Source organism: Danio rerio, chromosome 16 (genome assembly GCF_052040795.2).
Source record: "Danio rerio strain M-AB ecotype USA chromosome 16, GRCz13ab, whole genome shotgun sequence".
In the NCBI taxonomy this organism is placed as follows: domain Eukaryota; kingdom Metazoa; phylum Chordata; class Actinopteri; order Cypriniformes; family Danionidae; genus Danio; species Danio rerio.
In genome coordinates, this window is record NC_141036.1 from 51,910,001 (window position 1) to 51,935,000 (window position 25,000).

Below are 25,000 nucleotides of genomic sequence, written 5' to 3' on the forward strand. Positions count from 1 at the left end.
TCCCTCTGCTGTTTGTGTTACTGAGATATAATACGGTACAAGAAACTACAAACAGGAGACCTGTGCTAATGTTCATGTTTGGGGTATATTTGTACTTTTTTTAAGCTTAGCATGGTTGCATTTATTTGATACAATTTTTACAAATGATGATAATGTTTTCTATTTGAATATTAATTCTAATATTAGTACTGATTTGTATTTGAATATAATTTAAGAATCTTTTTGTGGAATGCAAACTGAATTTCTCTCAGTATCATTTACTCCAGTCTTCAGGGTCACATTATGCTGAAGAAGTCATTCCTACTATGCTGATTTGTTTGTTGCTGAAGAATATTTTTTTCATAATAATCGATGGTAATAACCAGTTGTGCTGCTTGATATTTTGGGGAAAATTATACACTTTTTACAGGATACATTAGCCGCATTTTCACTGTCGGGCCCAGGAGCTTGAGCCGTGATGCCGAAATTAGGGCATGGCGATAATGTAAAAAAATTATCACGATATCATGTTTCACACCATTGGAAATAGATAATTATTGAATATTTTTAACAAGGTATTTAGGATTTTTACCACATTTAACCACTTTATTTTAATTTACCAACATTACTAAGAGAAATAGTTTTAATAATCAAAAACAAAAAATTTTAAACTAAATATCTGATCTCGCTATAATAAAATAAACAAGTGTTAAAGAGACTCCTAAACGATAAATAAAATATTACAAAGTGTGTGCAATGGTAAAGCGTAAATACTGAACAATCAAAGCAAACATTAGGGTGTGAATAATAATGAGACAGTAAACCTCAAACTCTGTCAACAAAAAAAATTATGATCATTAAATCTGAGCTTTCAAGTAAAGCTATCAGCCATCATTATTCAAATACATATTGCGACATTACAAATTAAAGTTGAATGACTACATTACCCCCTATGCTAAAAAACCTTTCAGATGTGGTGCTAGTGGCTGGGATGCACAATAAAAGAAACCAAAAAGCCCCTCTGGCGACATCCTTAAATCCTTTTTTATTTACGTCTTCACTGCTGCTATACGACACTCATTTTCGCATGTGTTGTTATTCTGGCCTGAAGTGACAAGGTCATGCGCGTGGATTCCTTGGCCATTTACAATGGACTTTGTGCTCGCACTCCCCTGGTGTCTCGTAATTATGTGACCATCAACAATTTTCTCAGAGGATGACAAACGTACAAGTCATTGCTGAATCATTGCTTCCAAGTCGCTTGCTCAGCAGCCACATTTTAATAACTATAGCACCAAATATATTTTTAGCGATCTTGACAATGGTTTTCAGTCAATAAATATAGCTACCGATTTTATCGCCCAGCTTTAGCCGAAATCATGTTGCGTTTCCACTTTCAGGAGACTAGCTCGCAACGCAGCACGCAAACCCCACCCCATGAACATCCCCCAATTCAAACATCACACAAACCGCCCAGTTCAGCAAGAATCAGGCAGGTAAAGCACATCGCATCATCACGAAACGATTAAAATAGAGACAACCGAAGCTAACAAATAACACGATACTGTACATTATTACATTAAATGTCTATACACACAGGCCTATGTATTTTCATTCATTATATTCGTTTTCTTGCTGAGTGACTGTTGGCATTGTGAATCAAGTGGTCTCGCCACTAACAGAAGGATGACCATCCATAATATAATCGCAAATAATATGCCGCATGTACTCGTGTGTGCGATTGGAATCTAGCATAGGGGCGGCACGCCATCTTTACCAGACTCTGGCAAACTCGGCCTATGCTTTTATTCCACTCCGAAGCCCCAGCTGGCCCTCTTTGGCCCAAGGTATTCGGCCGGCCGAGAAAGGCTGGTAGGAAGGCTCGCTTTGGCCTAATCAGGCCCCGGAAGTACTGTGGAAACGCAACTGACCCTGGCTCGCAATGTATGCTCGCTTTAGGCGCAATAGTGGAAACGGGGCTACTGATGAATGCAAAAATGGCCTTTATTTGGTATGATTTTATGGTACAGTAAAACATATCCGTAAATTAGCAGTTTTTCCGTATTTTGTGATTCATGTTTTTATTTTTTATGTTTATTTATGCTTGTGAATTGCATTATGGGACCTTGATCTTTCTTCCAAGAACGTTTCGCCTTGACAAGTAGGAAAAGGTGACTTTTGTTAACATTTTTATTAGTTGAAAGTGATATATTGTCTGGCGTTGGTGTTATATATTACAGTACAAAAACCTGGTTATAAACTACCAGTACATTTTGTTATTTTACAGACTTATCTTTATATTATTTCTTATACATTATATTATTTCAAACTACTGAAATGTCAATCAAAATGTTAAACTGTTTAGAGATTTTCAACATCAAAAGTCGACAGAGCAGAGATCAAGATCACATGATGCAATTCACAACCGCAAATAAATGGAAAGCTGTTAATGCAGAAACAGTTAATTAACATATACATTTTTACAGTGTAGCTTTGAATTAATTCAGTGCATCTTTGCTAAATTAAAATAATAGTTTCTTGAAAAGAAAAACAAAAAAACTGACCCCAAATGTTTGAACAGCAATGTTTGTGTGTTTAAAAAAGTACTGACACTTTGTAAAAGCAGCTGTGCAATATTAGCACAACTTGAGTTAATTTAATTTAAATTGAAAGTGTTTTGGGGAGTTTTAAATGTGTATTTAACTAGAGAGTGTTGCTCATTTACATCATTTATTCCTTCTCATACTGTTACAAAAATGTATGACTTCATATTGTGGAACATGACAAAAATGTAAGTCACAGGTGTCAAAGTCAGCTCCTGTAGGGCCGCAGCTCTGCACAGTTTAGTTTTAACTCTAATTAAACACACCTGTTCAAACTAATTGAGTGCTGTAGGTTTGTGTGATATGAACAACTATGTGTGTTGAAGCAGGGCTGCGGCCCTCCAGGAATTGAGTTTGACACCCCTGATTTAAATGAAATGAAGTATAAAACATCAAAAATAATTCCTAAAAAGTCAGAAACAGCTACATTTACATTGTTATGTGCTGCAACATGCCCTAATGTGTGTAAAAGAAAACATAAATAGCAATATATAATGAGTTGGCTTAAATTGAACCAGACCTGCCAAGTGTAAACGCACCATAAATGATTTCTTGAGTTAAACTGAAGTCATGTTTCTTTGCAGTGACATGAAGGTGATTTAATAATGATGGAATTTTCTCATAAAAACAATCCATTAGGTAAAACAAAAAAACATAGTAAATATGTCTGCATGAGAAATGTTACCTGTCTGAGGTCCATGCCAAAATACTGACTTGATAAATTCAGTGTTGGTCAAGAACCAGTTTTAGCTTTGATTAGTTTGGCCGTTTAATGTAGCAGTAGTTTATGGTACAGTACAGTAGAGTAGTTAAACAGTGATTTCTATTTAATCAAGCAAAAAAAAAAAAAAAAAAAAAAAAAAAGAGGGGAAAATGGCTGCTATCGTGCTAATAATATAACAAGTGAGGTTCTGCAGTTCCCTGAGTGGCCACAAGATGGACGCATTATTATCTTAAGCCCAATGCTTTAGCCTCAGTGTTGAATGCAAATGAAGCATTCGGACGAAAACAAAATGCTGCCTCGCCTCTCAATATTCAAAGCAATGGCACAACGTTATGCATTTTTGTATTTTATTAAGTATTGATGCAAAATAGGAGTAAAACGGAAACTAGATGCAATGTCATTTATATTTCAAGCATTATTTATATACTGCCTTTGCTGATTTAGTGGATATGTAAGTGTTCCTTCATCTTCAGTGTACAGTGATCATTTGTGATGATAGCGATCTCTTATTGTGAACAGTGGGACTCGGATGCTTGTATTGAATGATGTTGTATTTTCATTTGATATATTTTCTCAGTTTTCATTTACTGTGTAGATTTAAGGGACTTACATTGTTTTCACTTACCTGTGGATTATTTGCATGATTTATTTTGTAAGATTAATGGATTTTCTACAAATGTTCAGAAGTGCTCGTTCTTGTTAAAGAGTAGTTTACTCGAAATGAAAGCTCCGCCATTATTTTCTCGTCTCGACGATGACGACGCATGGATCAACATGAGATGTGACCGCTTTCATTTCTTTTAGGTGAACTATTCCTTGTTGGTTTGATGAAAAGGACTTGAACGCCTCTGTGATGTGGGTTACAAACTGCTTCAGAACTGTGAGACTTTTTCAGAAAAAAAGGTGTTATTCCACAGACGTCTGACAACAGTGACTTTCTAAAACTGAGAGAGAGAGAGAGAGAGAGAGAGAGAGAGAGAGAGTAGCTCCAGAGGCTTGTGTCCTACTTTTATTTCCCCTGCGGGGAAAAAGGTGCTGGCAACATTAACACAAGGTACCGTTTTATCTTCTCCTTAGCATATCTATTGGAAGCCCATTGTGACTTGGCAATTTGGTGAGAAAAAGTCATAATTGTGAGATAATAAATTGTTAGGGATACTGTATAAAATTAGATTAGTTTGAATTGTGTGATGTGAGTTCTGAGATCTTTTATGGTTTCTCACAATTCTTGACTCTTTTCCCTTTAGGATTGAAATATATACATTCAAAATTGTGTTTGTAACTTGAATTTGCAAGATACTTTAGATTTTTGAGGGAAAGAACTCAGGATTTCACTTTTTACATATACAAATTTTAAGTTAAAGGCGAAATAGGAGATCTTGGAAATGCTAATGTTAGCCTGATAGCACTAAAAGCTTTCATCCCACTTTTCAAAGCTATACCTCCATAAACATGCATTGGACAACATCATCACTACAATCCCAGAGAGCAAAATACACTCGGGCCAGGTCTGGCAATATTACCGCCAGCCAAAGACTTGCCACACGGGCCGCCTCATCACATCACATACATAACATGTTACATCCTGGACTTAATTTGTGCTGGAACAAGCCGGATCTGGAACCTCTGAAATCTGATCCGGCACCTCATTTTACTGATCCCCCTCTTCACACGGACACCCAATGTTCACTTTCTTCCGCGACTCCCCAAAATTCGTCCATGACCTCACAATTTACAGATTTCACCAGAGACATGACTTTATAGTACAGGTAGTAATTTAAATACCAATTTAAAAAAGAAAGTATGTTGTTGATGTTTACGGGCCATTCTCTGTCTGAACAAACGCCATCTCACAGCAATTTGTAAGTTTTTTTATTTAGTAGCTAATTTGTATGAATTTGTATAATCTCATTCTTACAATTTAGTATGATTTGCTTACCCCCAATAATGGGTGGCCTTTAGTGGCATGCCTCCTTTTAAAAATATATATTTTCATATGACTGAATTGGCCACTAACCTGACAAACGTAAAATAAATTTTGTTTCCTCGTGAGATCAAGCTGGTCTGAACCTCGTCTGTGACGCAGGCCTTTCTGAGCAAACAATGTGTGCAATGGGGTATATGCACAGCTAGGGTTTTTCTTCCGGTGGAAGCTTAATGTGATCATTTTCAATTTCATATTGTTTCCTTTTACAACATCGATGTTTTAATGTATAATCAGTTAAATGACCTAAGCATTCATTTAGTTGTTCAAACATAAAACAAGATGAAAGACTCTAGGAATCTAAGATGTGTCTTTCAGCAGGCGAGCGCAGAAACTCCATTGAAAATACTGGGGTAAAGTAAACTGGCATATTTTGAAGAGATGGCAGGGGGGAGTTGAATTTAATGCTGTGCTTCTTGTCCGTTTTGAGAACCACTTTATATTGTATATCTATCAGGGAGTAAAGATGACTGATTTTCAAAGAAATTAGACCTTAAACGTGGCAATTTTATAAAGACAGTTCACCGGAAGCACTAAAGTTTTCTGGCTGAAATTGAAAGTCTGTGTGCATATAACCCATTACTCATTTTGACATTATGTTATGATTATGTTTTTACTAAACGTTTTAATTAGACAAACATTTCATGCTCCAACACTTTTCACAGAATAATAAAATACATATAAATGCATTTGTACCACATAATGACTGCAATCAGGATGTGAAGAAACCTTCAACCAGTCTAACAAAAATGTTCAATGAATCACCTATTTCACCTTTAACATCTCACTATTTTGACTTTTTCTCTGAAATGTGAGTTTATATGTCTTGCAATGTTTAATTATAAACTATAGATATGTAAAAACACGATTGTGATTTTAAAAAAAAGTTGAATTTGTATGATCAAAGTCAACTTTTTAAAAAACTTTTAGTATTATTATGTGCTGGACAAAAGCTTCCATGCATATCAGTATGTGGTGATTTAAGAGATTCAGCAGAAGTGGACTTGCATCAACATATTTCACAAGACTGAATTTGCGCAAATGTTTATTGTCTTGCATTTAATGAAATTGCCCAATGCTTCTGCCTTAACATGTAACTTGTTTTGTACTTTCATCCTTGCACCTGGCACAAGGGCGAATGATTACCTATTTTCTTTTCTTTTTTTCATTGCTTATTCTTTTATAGCGACCTTCATTGGCACATAGATAAATAAAATGCATCTTAAAGTTCCTAATTACAATTTCATGTTTTGAATTTCTTAACAATGGTTATTAAAAATATATGACAAACGAGCCCAGGAGATCCTGACATGTTCGATTTCTAATCAAAATAGAGATATTTACAACATGAGCACTTTACAAGAAGCATTACAACATTTCAAATCAATCAATTGTGAAATGACTCCATAAATAATCATTTACGTCAATGGCACTTATTACAAAAATACAGAAAAGCTTCACTAATGTATATCATCTGGCATTAAAAAACATAAAATACAGCAAAATTCAAAATGAATCGACTAACAGCAGGTAGTTTAAGTAAAACACTTCCTTTACCTTTCCTCAATTATGGCACTAGAGAGCGTATGATATCAGTCAGATTCACTTACGACGCAGGTCTCATTTAATGTATTCTCATTTAACAGAAAAGGATTTTAAAATAATGATCGATATGAAGCCTAGACCCTTTAAAGCAATAGCAGACCACAGAAAATGACAGATCTGAATTGATCATTTGGTTTAGAGTAGCACACTTTAAACTTTCAGTGCCTCCATTTTATGCTTGTTCAGATAGTATATTTCATATTGTAGCTGTTGTAAAAGGTGTAGGATAAAAGAGAGAACCAATTCTGAACTGCGATAATTCCAGTCTTCCTGCACAAGCATTACGTACTGTATGTAACAAAAGCCTGTCTATGGTCTTCATTGACTGCCTGTGAACATATGCATTGACCCTCAGGCCCTGTTTACAATAATGCGTTTTAGTTTGAAAACGCATAAGTTTTGCAACGGTTACACCATCCGTCCACACTACGCCGGAGTTTTCGAGCGCCGAAAACGGAGCGTTTTGAAAACACTGAAGATTCCATTTTTATTCTAAAATGCTGCTGCTCCGTCTCAGTGTGGATGGGGGAAAACAGAGGCGGGGCTGCTGACATTTGCTGCCTGATTGGGGCTTTTGTGTCATTGCGTATCCTTCCCTTATTCGTCAAGCCCCTATCACATGACTATAACACATGGCTTTGACGCCACCGGAAGACAGCAGACCAGCCTTCACTGTAAACAACAACATGGACACAGAAATGGGAGCGTTGTTTGCTCTATTGTCTGTTTTAGGCACCATTGTGCAGTTTTTTGTATTATTTGTTACGTTTTAGTAACAACTCGACCTCGTCGTCTGTCCACAAAAATACCTCACTTGCATTCTTTGCCATCGGGTTCATTGTCCAACCGGCGTTTGTTGATTAATAACCAAATGCTGAGCGAGACACATGCTTCCTGTTTATACTAGAACGCGCATACCCAGAGTGCGCGAATGGTCACGTGATAGGTTTTTGGTGGCGTAGTGTGGACGGAGATATGTTCAGAAACGCTAGGTGAAACGCTAGTGTGGACGCAGATCTAAAAACTTAAACTCACTAGTGTAAACGGGGCCTCAGACACCTTATTTGTGGCTCAGACCGGAATAGCTTGGTTTTTGTTGTCAAAATAGGCTGTTTACTGCAAATCCGTTTTTAAACGGATGAGAATTTGCACCTGAATTGATATGGTAAGCTGAGGAACTATTGTTGTTTGTTTATATTACTGTTTACAAGTGCTGAAACGCCAAATGCTATCTTTTTGATTTTGTGGCTAATTCGTATGAATCATTGACTATGTTTACGTGGACATCAATAATCAAACTATTTGCCTTAATCTGAATAAGACAATAATATGATTAAGGTGTTTACATGAGTTGCTTTCTGAATGTTCCTTTCATGATCCCGTTTTACATGTTATAGCACATAAATCGATTATTGTCACTGCATCACCACGCTATCCACATTTCCTCCGGCGTTTCATGTAATTTTGGGTGTTTCATTTTTAATTTGTAAACTTTAACTGGAGTTTGGCACTTTCACTTTCATTCAGGAACATTTCATGCATGCCCCCCGTGTCAAATGAGATATTGGAGGTGAGTATGAGTTGCTGGAAGAGTGTGGTTTTAATGGAACTTGATACCACACGCTGTATGGGGGAAGAAAACCTTGGCATTTGGTGATACAGGTGTATGTGGTCCTTCACTGGTAGGTGCAGAAAATAGTGTAAAACAGCCGTGTGTGTATAGACTCTCCTGTCGCAAAATGCGGCAAAAATCCTACTCATGGTTTGATTGTGGTATTTACATGTCTGTACTGCACTTTAATAATGCGACTAAAATCGTCATACTACAGTAGTCTTAATATGATTTCTGTTTAGTTCGATTATGACCTTAATTGGATTAATTAACAATCTCTGTTTGCATGGTAATTTTTGATCAGAGTATTGGCCTAATCGTATTAAAATTGGATTAATGGTGTCCATGTAAACATACTCAATGATGGTTGGGTTTAGGGGTGGGGTTTGGTGCCACGCCTCCTTGTAAAAATTGGACATTTTCGTACGACTCAACTCGAATTAGCCACTAAATTGACAAAACGTAAAATAGTTACATTTCTTTGTGTGATCCAAACTCAGATGCGCTAATCAACATTTGGATTCAGACATGTGGTCGACCAATCACAAAACACTGGTCCATCTGACCAATCAGAACAGCAGCAGGCTGTCAGGAAGGTGGAGTTTAGAGAGACCAGGTCCTTGTTCGAGACCAGGGGTGCCTAAACTTTTGTCCTGGAGGGCCGGTGTCCTGTAAATTTTAGCTCCATCTTGCCTCAACACACTTGCACGGTTGTTTCTAGAAAGCCTAGTAAGAGCTTGATTAGCTAGCCTAGGTGTGTTTGATTGGGGTTGGAACTAAACTTTGCTGGACACCAGCGCTCCAAGACCGAGTTTGGGCTCCCCTGTTCGAGACAGTCCTTGCTGCAGCCTGCAGCTTTATGACGTACTAGACCAGGTCCACTACGTAGTGGACGATTGTCTACACATCCTTCAACCCAACTGTCACAGTAGTGTGGGAGTTACCTTAGTGGGCATTGCAATGTCCTCTACGCAGGGGTGCCGCTAAGGGGGAAAAAGTTAGGACAATTCTAAGGGCCCACACTGTTTTGGGGCCCACTAGCCCTAACATCCCTGTCAGCCCTAAAACACCACACACCCCCCCCCCCCCCCCCCCAACCCCTGCTTTTCACTTAAGTCTGCGACACAAATGAAATGTTATTATAGGGCCTGTTCAGCCAGCCACGCCCCTGCCACTACGTATTTGACCTGGTCCAGTACGCCATCATGATATAAACTGTTCAGACACTTGTGAGAAAAAAGCTGATGCTACAATTGATATGATGAAAAATGAAAGTGTTTTTTGGACTTGGATGAATGTAAACCTTTTACAGGAGACCTATTAAAATGAGAAACCTTTCTGTTTTAAAGGAATAGTGCTCCCAAATAATGAAAGTTACCCTATAATTTAATCACCCTCAAGCATCAAGTGTATATGACTTGTTCCAGTCAGACGAACACAATCAGAGTAGTTTTAAATTGTATTCTTCCATGCTGTATAATTGTGTTGGATAACGGCTTTTATTTTGAAGCTTTCGAAAGCGCATAAATCTATCGTCAAACCAACTCATACGCTGATAAGGGATAAACGCATGTCTTATGAAACAGATTGATGTGTTATTTAAATTTTTTTAATGATCAAATTACCCCATAGCTGAATGCATGTTATTCGTGACTTGCATACAGTATATGACGTATGATGTAAAGGCTGAATTATACTTCTGCATCAAGTGCAAGTGGATGATCCAGGGCAGCCTTCGTACAGTCGCTTACCCTTCGCCATGGCTGACATAGATGCTCACCTCTCAATAAATGTAACTAGATGTCACGATATATAGCACAAGCTCTGTGGTTGGTTAGTTTGGCATTGTTGATGATTGGGTGGGATCGAGATCCGTGGGAGAGGAGCGAGCCTGTTGGAGTGAGTGTTTAACAAGTGTTAGAATTGTGGAGACTTTGGTTTTGTTTACCTTATGATTAAAGTTGTTGCACGTCCGCCAGTTCCCGCCTTTGAATGAACAAGTTTGAGCTACTTGTACTGTAAGGTAGCATTAAAGAAACTCGACATAGAGGAACATAAAAACCCACTGCCAGCTTGCATTTTGGAAGTGTTATTGCAGAGCAACACAAACAGAATGCAGAAGTATAAATGCATGACAATGCGCACGGGTAACGACGATCACTTGACTCAGTGATCATTTCAGCTTTAAGACGCATTCGTAGTTGAAGCTCCTGGGAATCCGTCTACTAAGAACCATTACTACATAGTTTGTTTACCAACAAAGATAACGTCAAACAAGAAAGCTAGTTATCCTGGCATTAATTTATAACTTTATACAGTAAGTTACTCTTATAATGCCACATACTGTACATGTGTCTACCCGTCTTACGTCATACGTTGTATACGTCAGTCGCACATCACATGCGTTCGGTGTGCACCAGAAGTGAATGATTGGAGTTCAACATTTAAAAATGATATTTATGTTACCCTAGCACATCGGCCTGCTTTATAAGATAAAAAATTCAGGGTTCCACAAGATTCCTTTATGTTGTCCTAACACAAATCATTCAAGTTAACTTAATTGTTTATAAAAACTAAGTTGATTGAACATAAAACAATGAAGAACTAATAATAATTGTTGATTCAGCTCATTATAATAAATAAACTGTTTGAACAAGCAGCAAAAATATTTGTTTGAGTGTGCGTTAACTACCTAGCAGTGTATGGGTTAGTTTGGTGACCGATTTATGGACTTAATTTTAGAAGCTTCAAAAAAAAAGGCACTATCCAACATCATTATACAGCATGTGTTACGATTCACCAGCGATCTAATCCATGCAGATCGCTGGAGAACTACAGATCTGTCACTGAACTGGACTATAAATACCATTATGTACCTTACACACGCCAGTTCCTGATTTCCCCTAATTACTCGCACACAGCTGATAATTTATCACGGACTGATTAGCTGGAGTTTATATTCACCCCTCGCACACACACACACACACACACGCACATTGCGGAGACTTGTTTTCCTTGTTAAGCAATTCTATGCGTATTTCCCTGTCTGTCCTGCCGTGTTGTTGGTCTTTATCTTTTGCCTGTTTTTTGACCTCACTCTTTTTTTATTGTGTATGCTCCGGTTTGTTCCTGTTCTGACCAATGCCTGTCTGACTAAGCTTAAAATGATCTGCACGTGGATCCCTCATCTCCGTTGTCCAGTGTCCTTTGTTACAGGATGGTAGAGCCAGGATAAAATTTAAAACTACTCCGCTTGTGTTCGTCTGACATAAACAAAGTCATATACACTGAAGATGACTTGAGGGTGAGTAAATGATGGGGCTATTTTCATTTTTGCATGAGCTTTTTCTTTAAATATACTTTAATAAGGAAGGAGATGATGCTTCCTGGTATATCTTGTTGTTGGTATCGTTTGGTACAGGTTTTATTTCCATGTGATGTCCTGAAACAAACCCATCCATGAACACAGTCAGTCATTCCCACAGGCCTCCTTTCTCTTCAACCAGCTGCTGCTTTTGACTCCCGAAGGGCGAACAGTGGGTCATTCCTGGGTAGCCGTGTATGGGAACAAAGCCACCCAGGTGACGCAGGGTTTTGCACATGGGGCAGGGATATTCAGCCAGACCTTCGATGTCCTCAAAAGCCAGGTTGACGATCTGATCGGAGCAGGGGTCGCAGTAGAGATGACCGCAGGACAGTCGCTTGAGTCTGGCTTCATAGGAGATACAGCACTGGCAGTGAGGAATGTCTGAGCCCAGAGACAGACTGCCGGTCAGGGAACTGCTCTCCATGCTGGCCGCCTGACTTGATCCCAGCTTGGTGGATGACCTGCAAATGTCAGAGATGAGACCTTTTTATTTATTTATTTATTATTTTTATTATTGTTATTATTATTATTTTTAACAATACCATTTAAACATTTTATTAAGAAACACGTTTAAATAAAATAAAAATCCATTTAATGAATGGCTGCCCGACTCGAACCCAACTTTGTGGAAGACCTGCAAAAGTCAAAGATGAGACCTTTTTATTTATTATTGTTGTTATTAATATAATTATTGTTATTATTATTGTTGTTGTTATTGTTATTAATTATATTATTGTTATTATTAACAAAAAATTCAATTTAAATAATTTTAATAAATAAAATTAAAATAAAACAAAATTCCACTTAAAATTTTGCCTGACTTGAACTCAACTTTGTGGACGACCTGCGAAAGTCAAAGATGAGACCTTTTTAATTATTTATTTATTTTTGAAACAATTCATTTTAAACATTTTTTTATATGAATAATAAATTTTAAAAAATCCATTTAAAAGTTTTTTTTATAAATAAGTACAAATAAATAAAATTCTATTTAGAGAATGGCCGCCTGACTCGTAACTTCGTAACATCCTGCAAAAGTCAGAGATGAGACTTTTTATTATTATTATTATTATTTCACAAATTCAATTTAAAGAATTTATAATAAATTGAATTAAAACAAAATAAAAATCCATTTAAAGAATGGCCACCCGACTCAAGCCCAGCTTGGTAAACAACCTGCAAAAGTGAGAGATGAGAACTTTTTCATTTATTATTATTACTATTTTTTTTTTTTTTTGCAACAATTCAATTTAAATATTTTTTAATAAATAAATAAATACAATTCAAATAAAAAATCAGTTGAAAGAATGTTTAATAAACAAAATAAAATAAAATTCCATTTAAAGAATGGCCACCTGACTCGAGCCCATCTTGGTAAACAACCTGCGAAAGTGAGAGATGAGACCTTTTTATTATTATTATTATTATTATTATTATTATTATTATTATTATTATTATTATTATTATTATTATTATTATTATTATTATTATTATTATTATTATTATTATTATTATTATTATTATTATTGGGGCGACGCAGTGGCGCAGTAGGTAATGCTGTTGCCTCACAGCAAGAAGGTCGCTGGTTCGAGCCTCGGCTGGGTCAGTTGGAGTTTCTGTGTGGAATTTGCATGTATTATTCCCTGCGTTCGTGTGAACGTTGAAAATCATATTCATCTAAATAACAGATATACACTCACCAGCCATTTTATTAAGTACACCTTTCCAACCGCTCGTTAATACAAATTTCTAATTAGCCAGTCACATGGCAGCAACTTAATGCATTTAGGCACGTAGGCATGGTCAAGACGATCTGCTGCAGTTCGAACCGAGCATCAGAATGAGAAAGTGATTTAAGTGACTCTGAACGTGGCATGGTTGTTGGTGCCAGACGGGCTGGTCTGAGTATTTCAGAGTCTGCTGATCTACTGGAATTTTTACGCACAACCATATCTAGGGTTTACAGAGAATGGTCTGAAAAAGAGAAAATATCTAGTGAGCGGCAGTTCTGTCGGCTTAAATACCTTATTGATGCCAGAGGTCAGAGGAGAATGGCCAAACTGGTTTCAAGCTGATTGAAAGGCAACAGTAACTCAAATAACCACTCGCTACAACCGAGGTCTGCAGAAGAGCATCTCTGAACGCACAACAGGTCCAACCTTGAGGCGGATGGGCTACAGCAGCAGAAGATCACACCGGGTGTCACTCCTGTCAGCTAAGAACAGAAAACTGTGGCTACAATTCACACAGGCTCACCAAAACTGAAGAATAGAACATTGGAAAACCACTGCCTGGTCAGATGAGTCTCAATTTCTGCTGTGACATTCGAATGGTAGGGTCAGAATTTGGTGTCAACAACATATAAGCAAGGACCCATCCTGCCTTAAATCAACAGTTCCGGCTGGTGGTGGTGTAATGGTGTACAGGAGATTTTCTTGACACACTTCGGGCCCATTAGTACCAATTGAGCATTGTGTCAACGCCACAGCCTACCTGAGTATTGTTGCATGTCCATCCCTTTATAACCACAGTGTACCATTTTCTAATGGCTGCTTCCAGCAGGATAACACACCATGACATAAAGCGTGAAATGATCTCAGACTGGTTTCTTGAACATGACAATGAGTTCACTGAACTCAAATGGCCTCCACAGTCACCAGGCCTCAATGCGATGGAGAACCTTTAGGATGGGTCGGAACGGGAGATTCACATTATGGATGTGCAGCCAACAAATCTGCAGCAACTGCATAAGGCTATCATGTCAATATGGAGCAAAATCTCTGAGGAATATTTCCAGTGCCTTGTTGAATCTAAGCCACAAAGGATTAAGGCATTTCTGAAGGCAACCCGGTACTAGTAAGGTGTACCTAATAAAGTGGCCAGTGATTGTATATTTCTGTCAAATATCATAATTCATTTCTGTCAGAATGTAAATATGTTTTAAATTGTGTGATCGTTTACCTGCCCTTCACTTTTTCTAAATCTTTATTCTCTTGAACACAAAAGAAGATATTTAGAAGAAAGATGGAAACCTCTAATCCTTGACTTCCATAGTGTTTGTTTTCCTACCATGGAAGTCAATGGTTACAGGTTTTCAAAATATCTTCTTTCGTGTTCAACAGAATAAAGATTCTCATAAAGAATTGGAACCACTTGAGAATGATTATTTATATTGAGTAAATTCGCATTTGAGGGGTGATCTATCCCTTTAAGTCACTAGTTTCAAAATAAGCCCGGATAATTATAATCAAATACTGTGATACAAAATATGGAATAAGTGTGCCCTATTTATTTAAAATCCGATACTAAATTAAGAAACATTCTTGTGAATTACATTTTAAAATGTCAAATACAGATGTAATATGTTTAACATGGTGTATCTGAGACAAAGTTAAAAAAAGAGAGAAGTGTCTCCTTCCCCTTTACTTGAAAGAAATATGACATGATTACAAAGAAATGTGTTGCGTAATCCGTAGTGTTGTGAATCTTACAAAACACTCCATCATTTCAGCGTTAAAGTGACCCTTCCACATCCTCAAAGCAGCCAAAGGTGCTTTTCTGCTCTAGTTCTAGCCAATAGTAGAAACAGCAAACCATTTAAGCAGAGTATTAATTTTAGCAAAGCATTAGATTTGTGTTCAATTTCGCATCCTAAAGTGACAATGCATTTAATCTCTGTAAAGAATGATGTTGGTGGCAGGTATTGCCATAGCAACCCATTTACAGTCTGCCATTGTTAATCCACCAACACGAATCCAGCGGTGAAGATGTCGCTAAACCGATCAAATGCGCAATACCGACACACTTCTCAAACGTGCACGTACCTGTGCGAGGACGACGGAGAGCCTTTAAAACAGTCCAAACTCAAAGTGGCGATGATTTTCCAACACATGTTCGTTCCTCTCATGGTAAAATGCTGGAGTGATGCTGCGACTCATAGTTTTTCAGCATGTTTCAGAGACAGCCAGAGCTCCACGCGCGCGCGCCGCCACTAGAAATAGGTCATTAAAACGCAGTTCACGACGCGATCGGCGGGTTATTGTTTTCGAGGTGGGAAGCGGGTCGATGAGTCAATCAATAAGAGGCGATTTGATGTCGGTGGCCAGCGCGATTGAGATGCAGACAGAAACTGAGCGAGAGAAAGAGGAAAAGGGGGGAAATATGCTCGATGCGCGCGACTCTCCAGTGAACATGAACGGCGCTGCTCGAGCGTCTCTACAGGATTCTGCCCTCACAGAGTTTCATTGAAAACACACACACACACACACACACACACACACACACACACACACACACAGAGTGTATTTAGAGGTGTTATTAAAAGGCGTTTTAACATTAGCATTCGTTAAAGCAGGTTTATTGATATTGTTAGGTTGCTAATTGATTACTACATACAGCGATTTTTTATTTCACTCAAAACATGCTGTTTTGTTCAAACTACTTATTTGAAATGAGCTGAAACAACAAAATTCTTGTACATTTTAAAATTAGAGGGGACAGCTGAATGAGATCCAACATTTAAGTTCATTTTATTACTAATCACCTGTTTCTAAATGATCTGTCTCTAAAAGTTAGGGGCACGTATCCCCCCTGTCCCTCTCCGGTTCCTACACCCCTAACTGTTTGGTTAAAGGGAAAGTTCACACAAAAAATAGATTTACCTTATCATTTACTCTGTTGTTTTCTTACTTTTGTTGATGACAAAAGAGATATTTTGAAAAATGTTGGTTTATGGTACTTGTTGACTTCCATAGTAGGGAGAAAATACTATATGGAAGTCAATAGGTGCCTCAAACAGCATTCTTCAAAATAATTGAATTCATGTTTACCAAAAGAACTCGCATATATTTTGAACAAGCGAAGGGTGAGTGAATGATTTGAGTAACAGTGAGTTACAGTTACAGCGAGTGAGTTACAGAAATGCTATCATTTGGGAGTGAACTATCTCTGAAACAGTAGGCTTAATGAAAAAGAATTGCATTATTGAAATAGTCAACACGGCTCATTGTGAATACGTAGCCCATATAGACCTTTTTGTTAGAAAGCAAAATTACCCATTATGCTTTGCGTGTATGCACAAGGAGAATGCTAAGAACTTCCGGTCGGCAGCTGATGCTTATAAGGAGTCACATTTGGACAGCTTTGAAACAATAGTTTTAATCTATTTTTTAGCTTTTAACATCTTTAAACTAATACTGTTGTCGATCAGCGCCACCGCCTGGACTGATCATTTAAAAAGTGCGATCTAACTGCTGAGGCAATTTTCCTTGTCAGACGGCATCTTGTGCCGCTTAAACGAAGCCTCGTCCTCGCTAAAGTCAACATTTTCTCTTTCTTTCAAATATATAACCAACCCAAACAAATGTAATTCACCAAAAAGTTTGACACACACACATGTAGCCTACTGTACACTAACACATTGATTAAGTGTCGCAAAGTGAAAATAAAGTGGCGTTTTGAAATGACAGAAAAACTCAAACCGTGGTAAATACTACACAATACAAACTAACGAAATGAAACATAACTGCTCCCGATTAGAATCAACATGCAGATCAGCCAGCAGAGTATCAGTAACGGACTTTTATTGGTCATTTTGGTAACGCTTTCTTTTACAACCCGCAAAGTACCGCGTAAGTACAGTGAAATTACAGTGTACTTTTCTGTACGTACTGTGTAAGTATAATGAACGTATGTGTAGGTATGAGGGAACAAACCGTAATGCTTGGGTAAAAAGGGGGTAACAACCAATGTTCATCACGAAAATGACCGCGTAAGTACAGTGAAATAACGGTGTACTTTTCTGTACCTATAGTGTAAGTATAAATTACGTTTACGCAAGTATAAGGGAACAAACTGTAATGCTCGGGTAATAAGGGGATAACAACCAGATATTTAGCATAAAAGGTACCGCGTAAGTACAGTGAAATAAGGTTGTACTTTTCTTTAAATTGCAAAAGAACAAACCATAATGTTTGCGTAAAAGGGGAGTAACAATAAGATATCCATCACTCAAAGAATTAAGTTTAATTAAGTATATTAAGTTTACGATGTACATTTCTTCAAGTATTGTATACATATAAAGAATTATGCAAGGATGGTGACAACCTATTGCTATCTGCAAATGTACTGTATATGCACCTGCGTGAGTACATTAGTACTCTTATTCAGTGCTTGGGTTTTATATGGGGTGTTTAATAAATAAAAGGTTTACAACCTGTTAAATTATGAACCCTTATTGTATACTGTATGTATTTTAAATCTGCAATTCAATATAAAATATATTTCCATACACTACTTACCTTATGTTTACTCGTCGATCTCACCAAAGCCATCAATGTCTCCATAACTCACTATCAACAAATAACTTTGCATGACATAGGCCTACCGTCAGGGTTCAATGCAGATTAAAACAGGCTCGCATCTTTACTGCTGTTGCACAGGGGGGCTAACTGTTGCATTTCAGTAAATGTATAGCATCACTTTGTAGTATTTACCAAGGAGAACGTTTTTCTCTTGTGCTTGAACCACATTGACAGATTATAACGGCTTTAACATGCACCTTTCAAAGTTGTGTATCATAAAACACTTCGTAATCCACTCAAAACGCTATTGAAACCCATTTTCGGATTGCAAAAGACCAGTGGTAAATGCTGTAAACGGAAGATCTAAACATTCTACCGGAAGACGCTGGTCATTATGGCCTCCATGCAGTAGCCAAGAAAAAGGTCTATGCATTTCTGTAGAGCGTGAATTATGTAGCCAGAGGTACGTATGGCTGCATTTTGACTTTTTAAACAATCGTTACGGGGGTGGTATGACACTGTCACCAGCTTGTTTTTTCTCACGCTACCAGGTGACCACTTTCCTCCATGTGGACGGCTTTTCCGCTGTTACCAGTTTGCCCAGTGGCTAACCGTGTACGTCAGGGGACTTGAGATGCAGAGAGTTGACCATGATAACGGTTTCGAGTCTGGCAATGTCCAGAAAGCAGTTAAAACAAAAACAAAAGGCAAAAAAATAAAATAAACAAGTAAATAGCAGGGTGGGAATGTGGTAAAAATCAGGCAGCTACGAGAGCTTTCCTTTTTTTGGATTGCTTTTAAAGCTTTTGGGTTTAAGGAAGGCAGTGGGCGGGTCAATCTGTGATTTTGAAAACACTATGGGTTGGGTTTAGTGAAGGCGGTGGGTGGGGGATCGGACGATCGGGCGTTTAGTCAGTCAGTCGACAGCAACCTCTGGTAGATTTACGCAAGAAGAGTAGGCGAAAATGGCACTCACTAGAGAAATTTGGATTATTATTTATATACAGTTATAATCAGTATTTATTATACACTATTGTGCAGTCTTAATAGTAGCTAATTTTGTTGTAGCCATTCTTTCAAGTCTTTATGACATTTGCTTGGTTTATTGCACAAAATGAATAACTGTACATAACTGTATTTTCTTTTGCCTTGTTCATTCATTCTTGTTCATTTTAGCAGTTAAGGAATGTTTTACATCCTATCCATGGTTACATCTATCATTTAAAAAGTTATACATACATACAGTACATATATATATATATATATATATATATATATATATATATATATATATATATATATATATATATATATATATATATATATATATATATATATATATAATTATTTTATTTTTATTTTTTTATTATTTATTTTTTTACGAAGCAACAGAAGAATTTGCACCAAGATGAGTCTGATTGGATGTACAGCCTTTAACATCATCAGCAAAGGACATGGTAAGCATATTTTGATTTTGATTTTTTTTGCTTCACTTTTGAACATAATAAGTATGAGTTAGTCGTATAGATGAAAATATGTTTATCACCAGTCATTCCACACATGAAATAAGATGTTTGTGTTTAATTGTTTAACAGCTGGACCAGCTCTGAATTATCTGACTGTCTATCTGTTAACAGGTGTTCATTTAGACATGCAGTGTTCTGTTGTATTTTGCTGATGGGCAGACTGATCTATGTATGCAGATGCTACGTGTAAGCAGGGAGCACAGCGGATGGAGCCAGGTACAACTACAACCAACACACCCACATTGGAAATACTTGCTTCTGCCTAAAATTGATGTACTTCAACAGGTAATAATCAAGGTAAATCTACAGTATGTGGTGGCAGTGCACTTTTCTGTTTGCTTTTGGAAACACTATTGGTTGGGTTTAGCGGTCCCAATCTAAAATTCAATGCCCAGTCCTGGGACTTGAAAGACAGTTTTTTTTTACCAGGCCTCAAGAACGCAAAATTACTCTATATGAGATCCCACTTTATTGTGAGTTTCCCCTTCATTTGCTCACTCGCTCTAGTTTACTTGCGCAAAGTTTTTCACCACAAATTTTCAGCTCATATTTCATGGTGAACGTGATTGAGGCTAATTCCGTGTCATTTGCGGCGAACACTCCGCACATTCCATGCCGTTTGAAACATCCAGCAGAAATTTGCTTTCTTTGGCTTTAGGTGTGAGACCAGGATAAGCTTCAGTTAATACAGCATGAGGGGGAAGAACAAACATCTCGCAAAAGTTGCAGGGAAACAAGTGCTTAATCAGTGCTCACATTGAGGATTATGGTAAGTTGTATTATTTTCTTTTAGTTAGTTTTTTATGCATTTGTGATTATAGGTGCAATTTCATGTAAATCAAATTCTTATTATAAATTGTAAACACTTGACGATACCTCCCTAACACCACTCTCCCTCCTATTGTGTGTAGTCGGGTTATCAAAATGATTTAGTTAGGTCCAAATCGATACTGAAATTTTAAAAACATCCGTTTCCTGCTAACATTTGAGCGCTGTTTAGCACGTTCTTAAACACAGCTGATTGGCCATTGTGTTTACATGCTCAATAGAAATGACTGTGATTAGGGAGTGAAGGTCATCGCCTGACCACTCTTCATCACTGTTTTATGAATACAAACACAGATACAAGGATACTGGGGCGTTTCAAAGTCTCGTCAATAAATTGGCCATTTAGGAGGGCCGGAGTGGGACTCCTTTTCAGCCCTGGAGTTTCAAGCCTCACACCGGTCCACCTCAGTTCACTATATTAAAATAAGGTCATTTCCAATTCAGTTTCTAATTACACTATCAAGTCTTTTTTTAAGAAAATAGCTGCTTTACAACTTCAAATGTTCAACAACCCTAACAGTATTATATGTCTTAATAATACAAATGAAAAAAATGAATTACTCAGACGAGGATCAAACTCGGATCGGCGACCCCGTAACCTAACTTGCTAACCACTGGACCACAAGAACTGTATATAGAGGATGACTCATCTGAGTTATATCATCATTAACCTGCAGGCTGCATCCTGCTCACGAGGTTGCGAGAAAATAGATAAAAAGAGCGGAGCTGTGGTAAAATAATGATTAAGAAGACTGTGGTCAAGTAAATAAATAAATTAATTTCAAAAGTGTGACTGCTGAGAGCAACAGATTCTGGAGCTAGGGACACTGGCCCTCGTGGCCAAAAAACGGAACTGGCTGGGAATTCTCCCGGTCCTCCCGATTAGCCAATCCGGGCCTGCCATTTAGGGGTGTTTAGAACGTGGTCAAAGTGCTCAAATGTTAGCGAGAATTGGACGTTTTGAAGATTTCACTACCGATCGATACCAAACTCAATACTTTTGACATGATACTTTTGTATTACGTGTATCTGAAACGTACAACAAAACAGACACTATTGCTGCGTACGAAGCTGCATACTTCCATGCTACAGTATGTAGTGTGCTAAAAACTGACGTAGTATGTTCAAATATAGATTCGAAAAACTTTATGATGTCCGCCGAGATTCTGAAGTGCGCATCCGATAGACACTGTGCTATCCCATAATGCCACACGAGAGAATTTATTAATGGGAGTGAAGCAACACAACTGATAGGTAGGTCACATGATAATGACTAATGGCAGATGTACTGTAGTACGTCTGAATTCTATTCATACTACTCATTTTCAAACTATATAGCAGTGTTTCCCAACCCTGTTCCCTAATCAAACACACCTGAATCAACTCATCAGAACATAAGACAAGACTCCAAAACCTGAAGTTAATGGGTCAGATAAGGGAGACATTCAAAATGTGTATTGTTGGTGTACCTCCAGGAAGAGGGTTGGGAAACACTTTTATATAGAACCTACTTTTCTAATGGCCGTGTAATAAATTCAAATTCAAATGTAGTACCTACTCGAGTAATAGGCGATTTCAGACGCAGCATAAGTAACGTATTTAAGAATCACACAAATGTAGACAGCGCCCTCTAGTGGATTTGCCATATGAAACATAAAACGAAATATAACGGGAGCAGCTTATGTTACGTTTCGCAAAAATGTAGCCTGAGGCACACATTTCCAGAAAGTCTGGGTTAACTAAAACTGTTGTTTTTCTTGCGCTCATTGATATTTCAAAGACTTTTCACTGTTGCATGTTGCAAATTATTTATGAATATTATATTAAAGCACCTTAAAAACATTAAAATCTCAACACTGCTGTGTGGCACTTGCTAGAGACCAAAATAAAAGCTGGTCTCCAGTCAGTACATCCTCTTTCTTTAAAACAGTGGCATCAATGACGCCCAAAGCACAAATGAAAATGTTGAGTCAGAAGCATCTGCTGGAGCTTTTCTGTTTTCATAGCTGAAAGGTGCTGCATCCTCACCAGGCGCAGAGGTGTAATTTAGCATTAATGAAGTAATCCATTGTTTTGACAAGGGTTTTCAAGGAATGAAACAATGAAGAAATAATTTCGGCGTACTCTTCCAATGGCTTATTATAGCTTGATGAGGATTACCCTGTGAGGATGTAGCAGCATATGTTGGATTTGGTTCTTCTTTTTCCATACATTTGCAACAGACCGAATCATGTAAAGCACAGTTTTCTTGATTAAATTGTTTACTAACTGGCAAACATTTTAGGCTCTTCTAAAGGACCACAACACGATGAAGGTTTTTCACAATAGTTAAGTCATCTTGAAATGCTTGCAACTTATTTTGGTTCGTTTGGAAAAATGTGCACCAATAAATCAAGCGAAATACGACCAAAAGCATGCATTAAGAAAGAAAACAGGATGACTTTTAGAAAAAATCACCTTCTATGTAGTTTAGTGTTTCTGTTCAGTGTCGTTTAGCTCTTAAATTGATAATTATATGAGATCTGATTAAAAAAAAACACTACAGCCTAGACAGATTAACAGCATTAAGCTTTATTTTTCATATTTGAAAGTCATCAAAATGATCAGAATTATTCAAAACCATTAAATATAATTCTGAAAACATTTTTACTTATAATTCGGTGAACATTTTTATTGATAAATATGTTTACTTAAAAATAATTCGTGAAGGTTTCATATCAAAAATCTTAACTAAATATTTTTAAGTAAACATTTTTAGTGATAATTTTGCATTGTTAGTGTTTTTCTTCTCTGAACTCAATCAACTTAATTCATAATATATACTTTCTAGATAGTTCCTGCTAAAAATATCAAATATGATTGTTCATCTGTCAATTTATAGCAGGGGTCACCAATCTTGATCCCTGCAGGGTTTAGCTCCAGCTTGCCTCAACACACCTGTCTGGGTGTTTTAAGTATACCTAGTAAGACCTTGATTAGCTTGTTCAGGTCTGTTTGATTAGGGTTGGAGCTAAAATCTGCAGGACACTGGCCCTCCAGGAACAAGTTTGGTGACCACTGCTTTATAGCATAAATTTATTACATAGGGTGGCACGGTGGCTCAGTGGCTAGCACTGCTGCCTCACAGCAAGAAGGTCGCTGTTTTGAGCTCCGGCTGAGTCAGTTGACATTTCTGTGTGGAGTTTGCATGTTCTCATCGTGTTCCTGTGTGTTTCCTCCGGGTGCTCCAGTTTCCCCCACAAACCAAACACATGCCCTATAGGTGAATTGAATAAATTAAATAAATACAATTATAAATATAAATACACATTACATTACATTACATATTGGCCATAGTGTATGTGTGTGAATGAGTGTGTATGGGAGTTTCACAGTGATGGGTTGCAGCTGCAAGAGCATCCGCTGTGTAAAACATATGTCAAATCAAAATCAAATCAGGCTTTTATTTGTCACATACACTTTCGCATAGTGCAATTGAACCCCCCCCGACCGTACACAAACATCACAATTTTCAGGGGAAGACAGGTCACAGGAGGTAGCATTTAGAAAGGCAAGTAAGATACTTCAGGAAAATGAGGCAAAAAAAACACCCTCTAACCTTGATCTTGATTATAAGTTTAAAAAAATGTATATCTGTGGGTCACGTGTGTTCCATGATTCGTATGGAGCACAATGCACGGTTCGGATCAACCATGATCCGTTACAGCCCTAGAGCAAACTGTTTCTCACTATTAAAGGGCTGACATCTTGTTTTGATGTCCTTCAGGACAGATCAAGCATTAAATAGAGGAGGCAATCCCCCCCAAACCCCCCTGTAATTCACACCCTGTCTATATGATATGACAAAACTACCATTTTCTAAACCATAAATAATCAGTTTCATTTTGAAATATTACTATAACGTCCATGAAATGTCCGTTTTATCAGGTCATACAAGATCTTAAACCCAAACCAGCATGTTTGCATGAATAAATGAGAGGTCTGCTGTGCTGATGTCCATGTATGTGGTGCATCAGCTACCTGAGAGTCAGCATGAGAACGGCGACTTCAGCCTTATTTGAAAACCGGTCACATCATCATACAGCCTGTTGCTAAGCGCTGCATTAGCCCATTATATCCATAATGCTGCCACTTCTAGAAGTACGTCTGACTGTCACAGGTTTTGCAGTGCAGCTTTCATCACGGATATTTCACAGCAGACAGACACACACACACACACACACAGTCGCAACAACAACAGAAATATAAATGATGTGGAACCAGATTTTTCCAGTTTCTAGGTGCTCACGCTACATCTTCATAGGCAGATGGCGTTATGATTCATACGAGGTGCGCTGCAAACAACAGCTTTTATAAATGTTCAGGAAACAGCAGCTCTGTGACTAATACGGACAAAACATCTTATTTAAAAATGGCTATTGGGAAACTGCAGGCAATTATGTGGCAATTAATGTCTGTTTTATAACAGGT

At 37.6% G+C, this 25,000-nt stretch overlaps 3 protein-coding genes and 1 long non-coding RNA gene across 9 annotated transcripts in view; 3 read left to right on the plus strand and 1 right to left on the minus strand.

Moving 5' to 3' along the window:
• The window catches only part of mtmr11 (myotubularin related protein 11), a 94,082-nt gene extending 90,883 nt beyond the window's left edge, over positions 1-3,199 (plus strand). Inside the window, exons 17-18 of one of the 5 annotated variants that reach the window (XR_015510179.1) lie at positions 1-2,789; positions 2,912-3,199. The exon at positions 1-2,789 is cut by the window's left edge and continues 452 nt beyond it. The gene's annotated coding sequence lies outside the window, so the exon portion shown is untranslated. 5 annotated transcript variants of the gene reach the window in all.
• LOC147840416 (uncharacterized) overlaps positions 1-25,000 on the plus strand; it is a 976,031-nt gene that overhangs the window by 200,136 nt on the left and 750,895 nt on the right. The gene's annotated exons all lie outside the window — the stretch shown is intronic.
• Positions 4,813-11,375, plus strand: LOC147840418 (uncharacterized). The gene is made up of 3 exons (XR_015512252.1): positions 4,813-7,667; positions 7,911-9,383; positions 9,731-11,375. It is a non-coding gene; the product is annotated as an uncharacterized LOC147840418 (long non-coding RNA).
• On the minus strand, positions 6,319-16,005 carry LOC147833488 (uncharacterized). 2 transcript variants are annotated; one of them, XM_087288290.1, is made up of 4 exons: positions 15,699-16,005; positions 9,735-12,335; positions 7,907-9,388; positions 6,319-7,674 (listed from the first exon to the last, which is right to left on the minus strand). In XM_087288290.1, the coding sequence occupies exons 1-2, from the start codon at positions 15,779-15,781 to the stop codon at positions 11,981-11,983; spliced, it is 438 nt and encodes a 145-aa protein (XP_087144416.1). In that variant the 5' UTR covers positions 15,782-16,005; the 3' UTR covers positions 6,319-7,674; positions 7,907-9,388; positions 9,735-11,980. The 2 variants fall into 2 exon arrangements, with proteins under 2 accessions (XP_087144416.1, XP_087144415.1); XM_087288289.1 differs by having other exon boundaries at positions 7,907-12,335.

Excerpts from the sequence above, each read along its gene's own strand:
- LOC147833488 (XM_087288290.1), bottom strand. The coding sequence starts at position 15,781 with ATGAGAGGAACGAACATGTGTTGGAAAATCATCGCCACTTTGAGTTTG. Across the intron at positions 12,336-15,698 it reads TCTCCGTCGTCCTCGCACAG|GTCATCCACCAAGCTGGGAT; the intron begins GTACGTGCACGT and ends TGACATTTGCAG.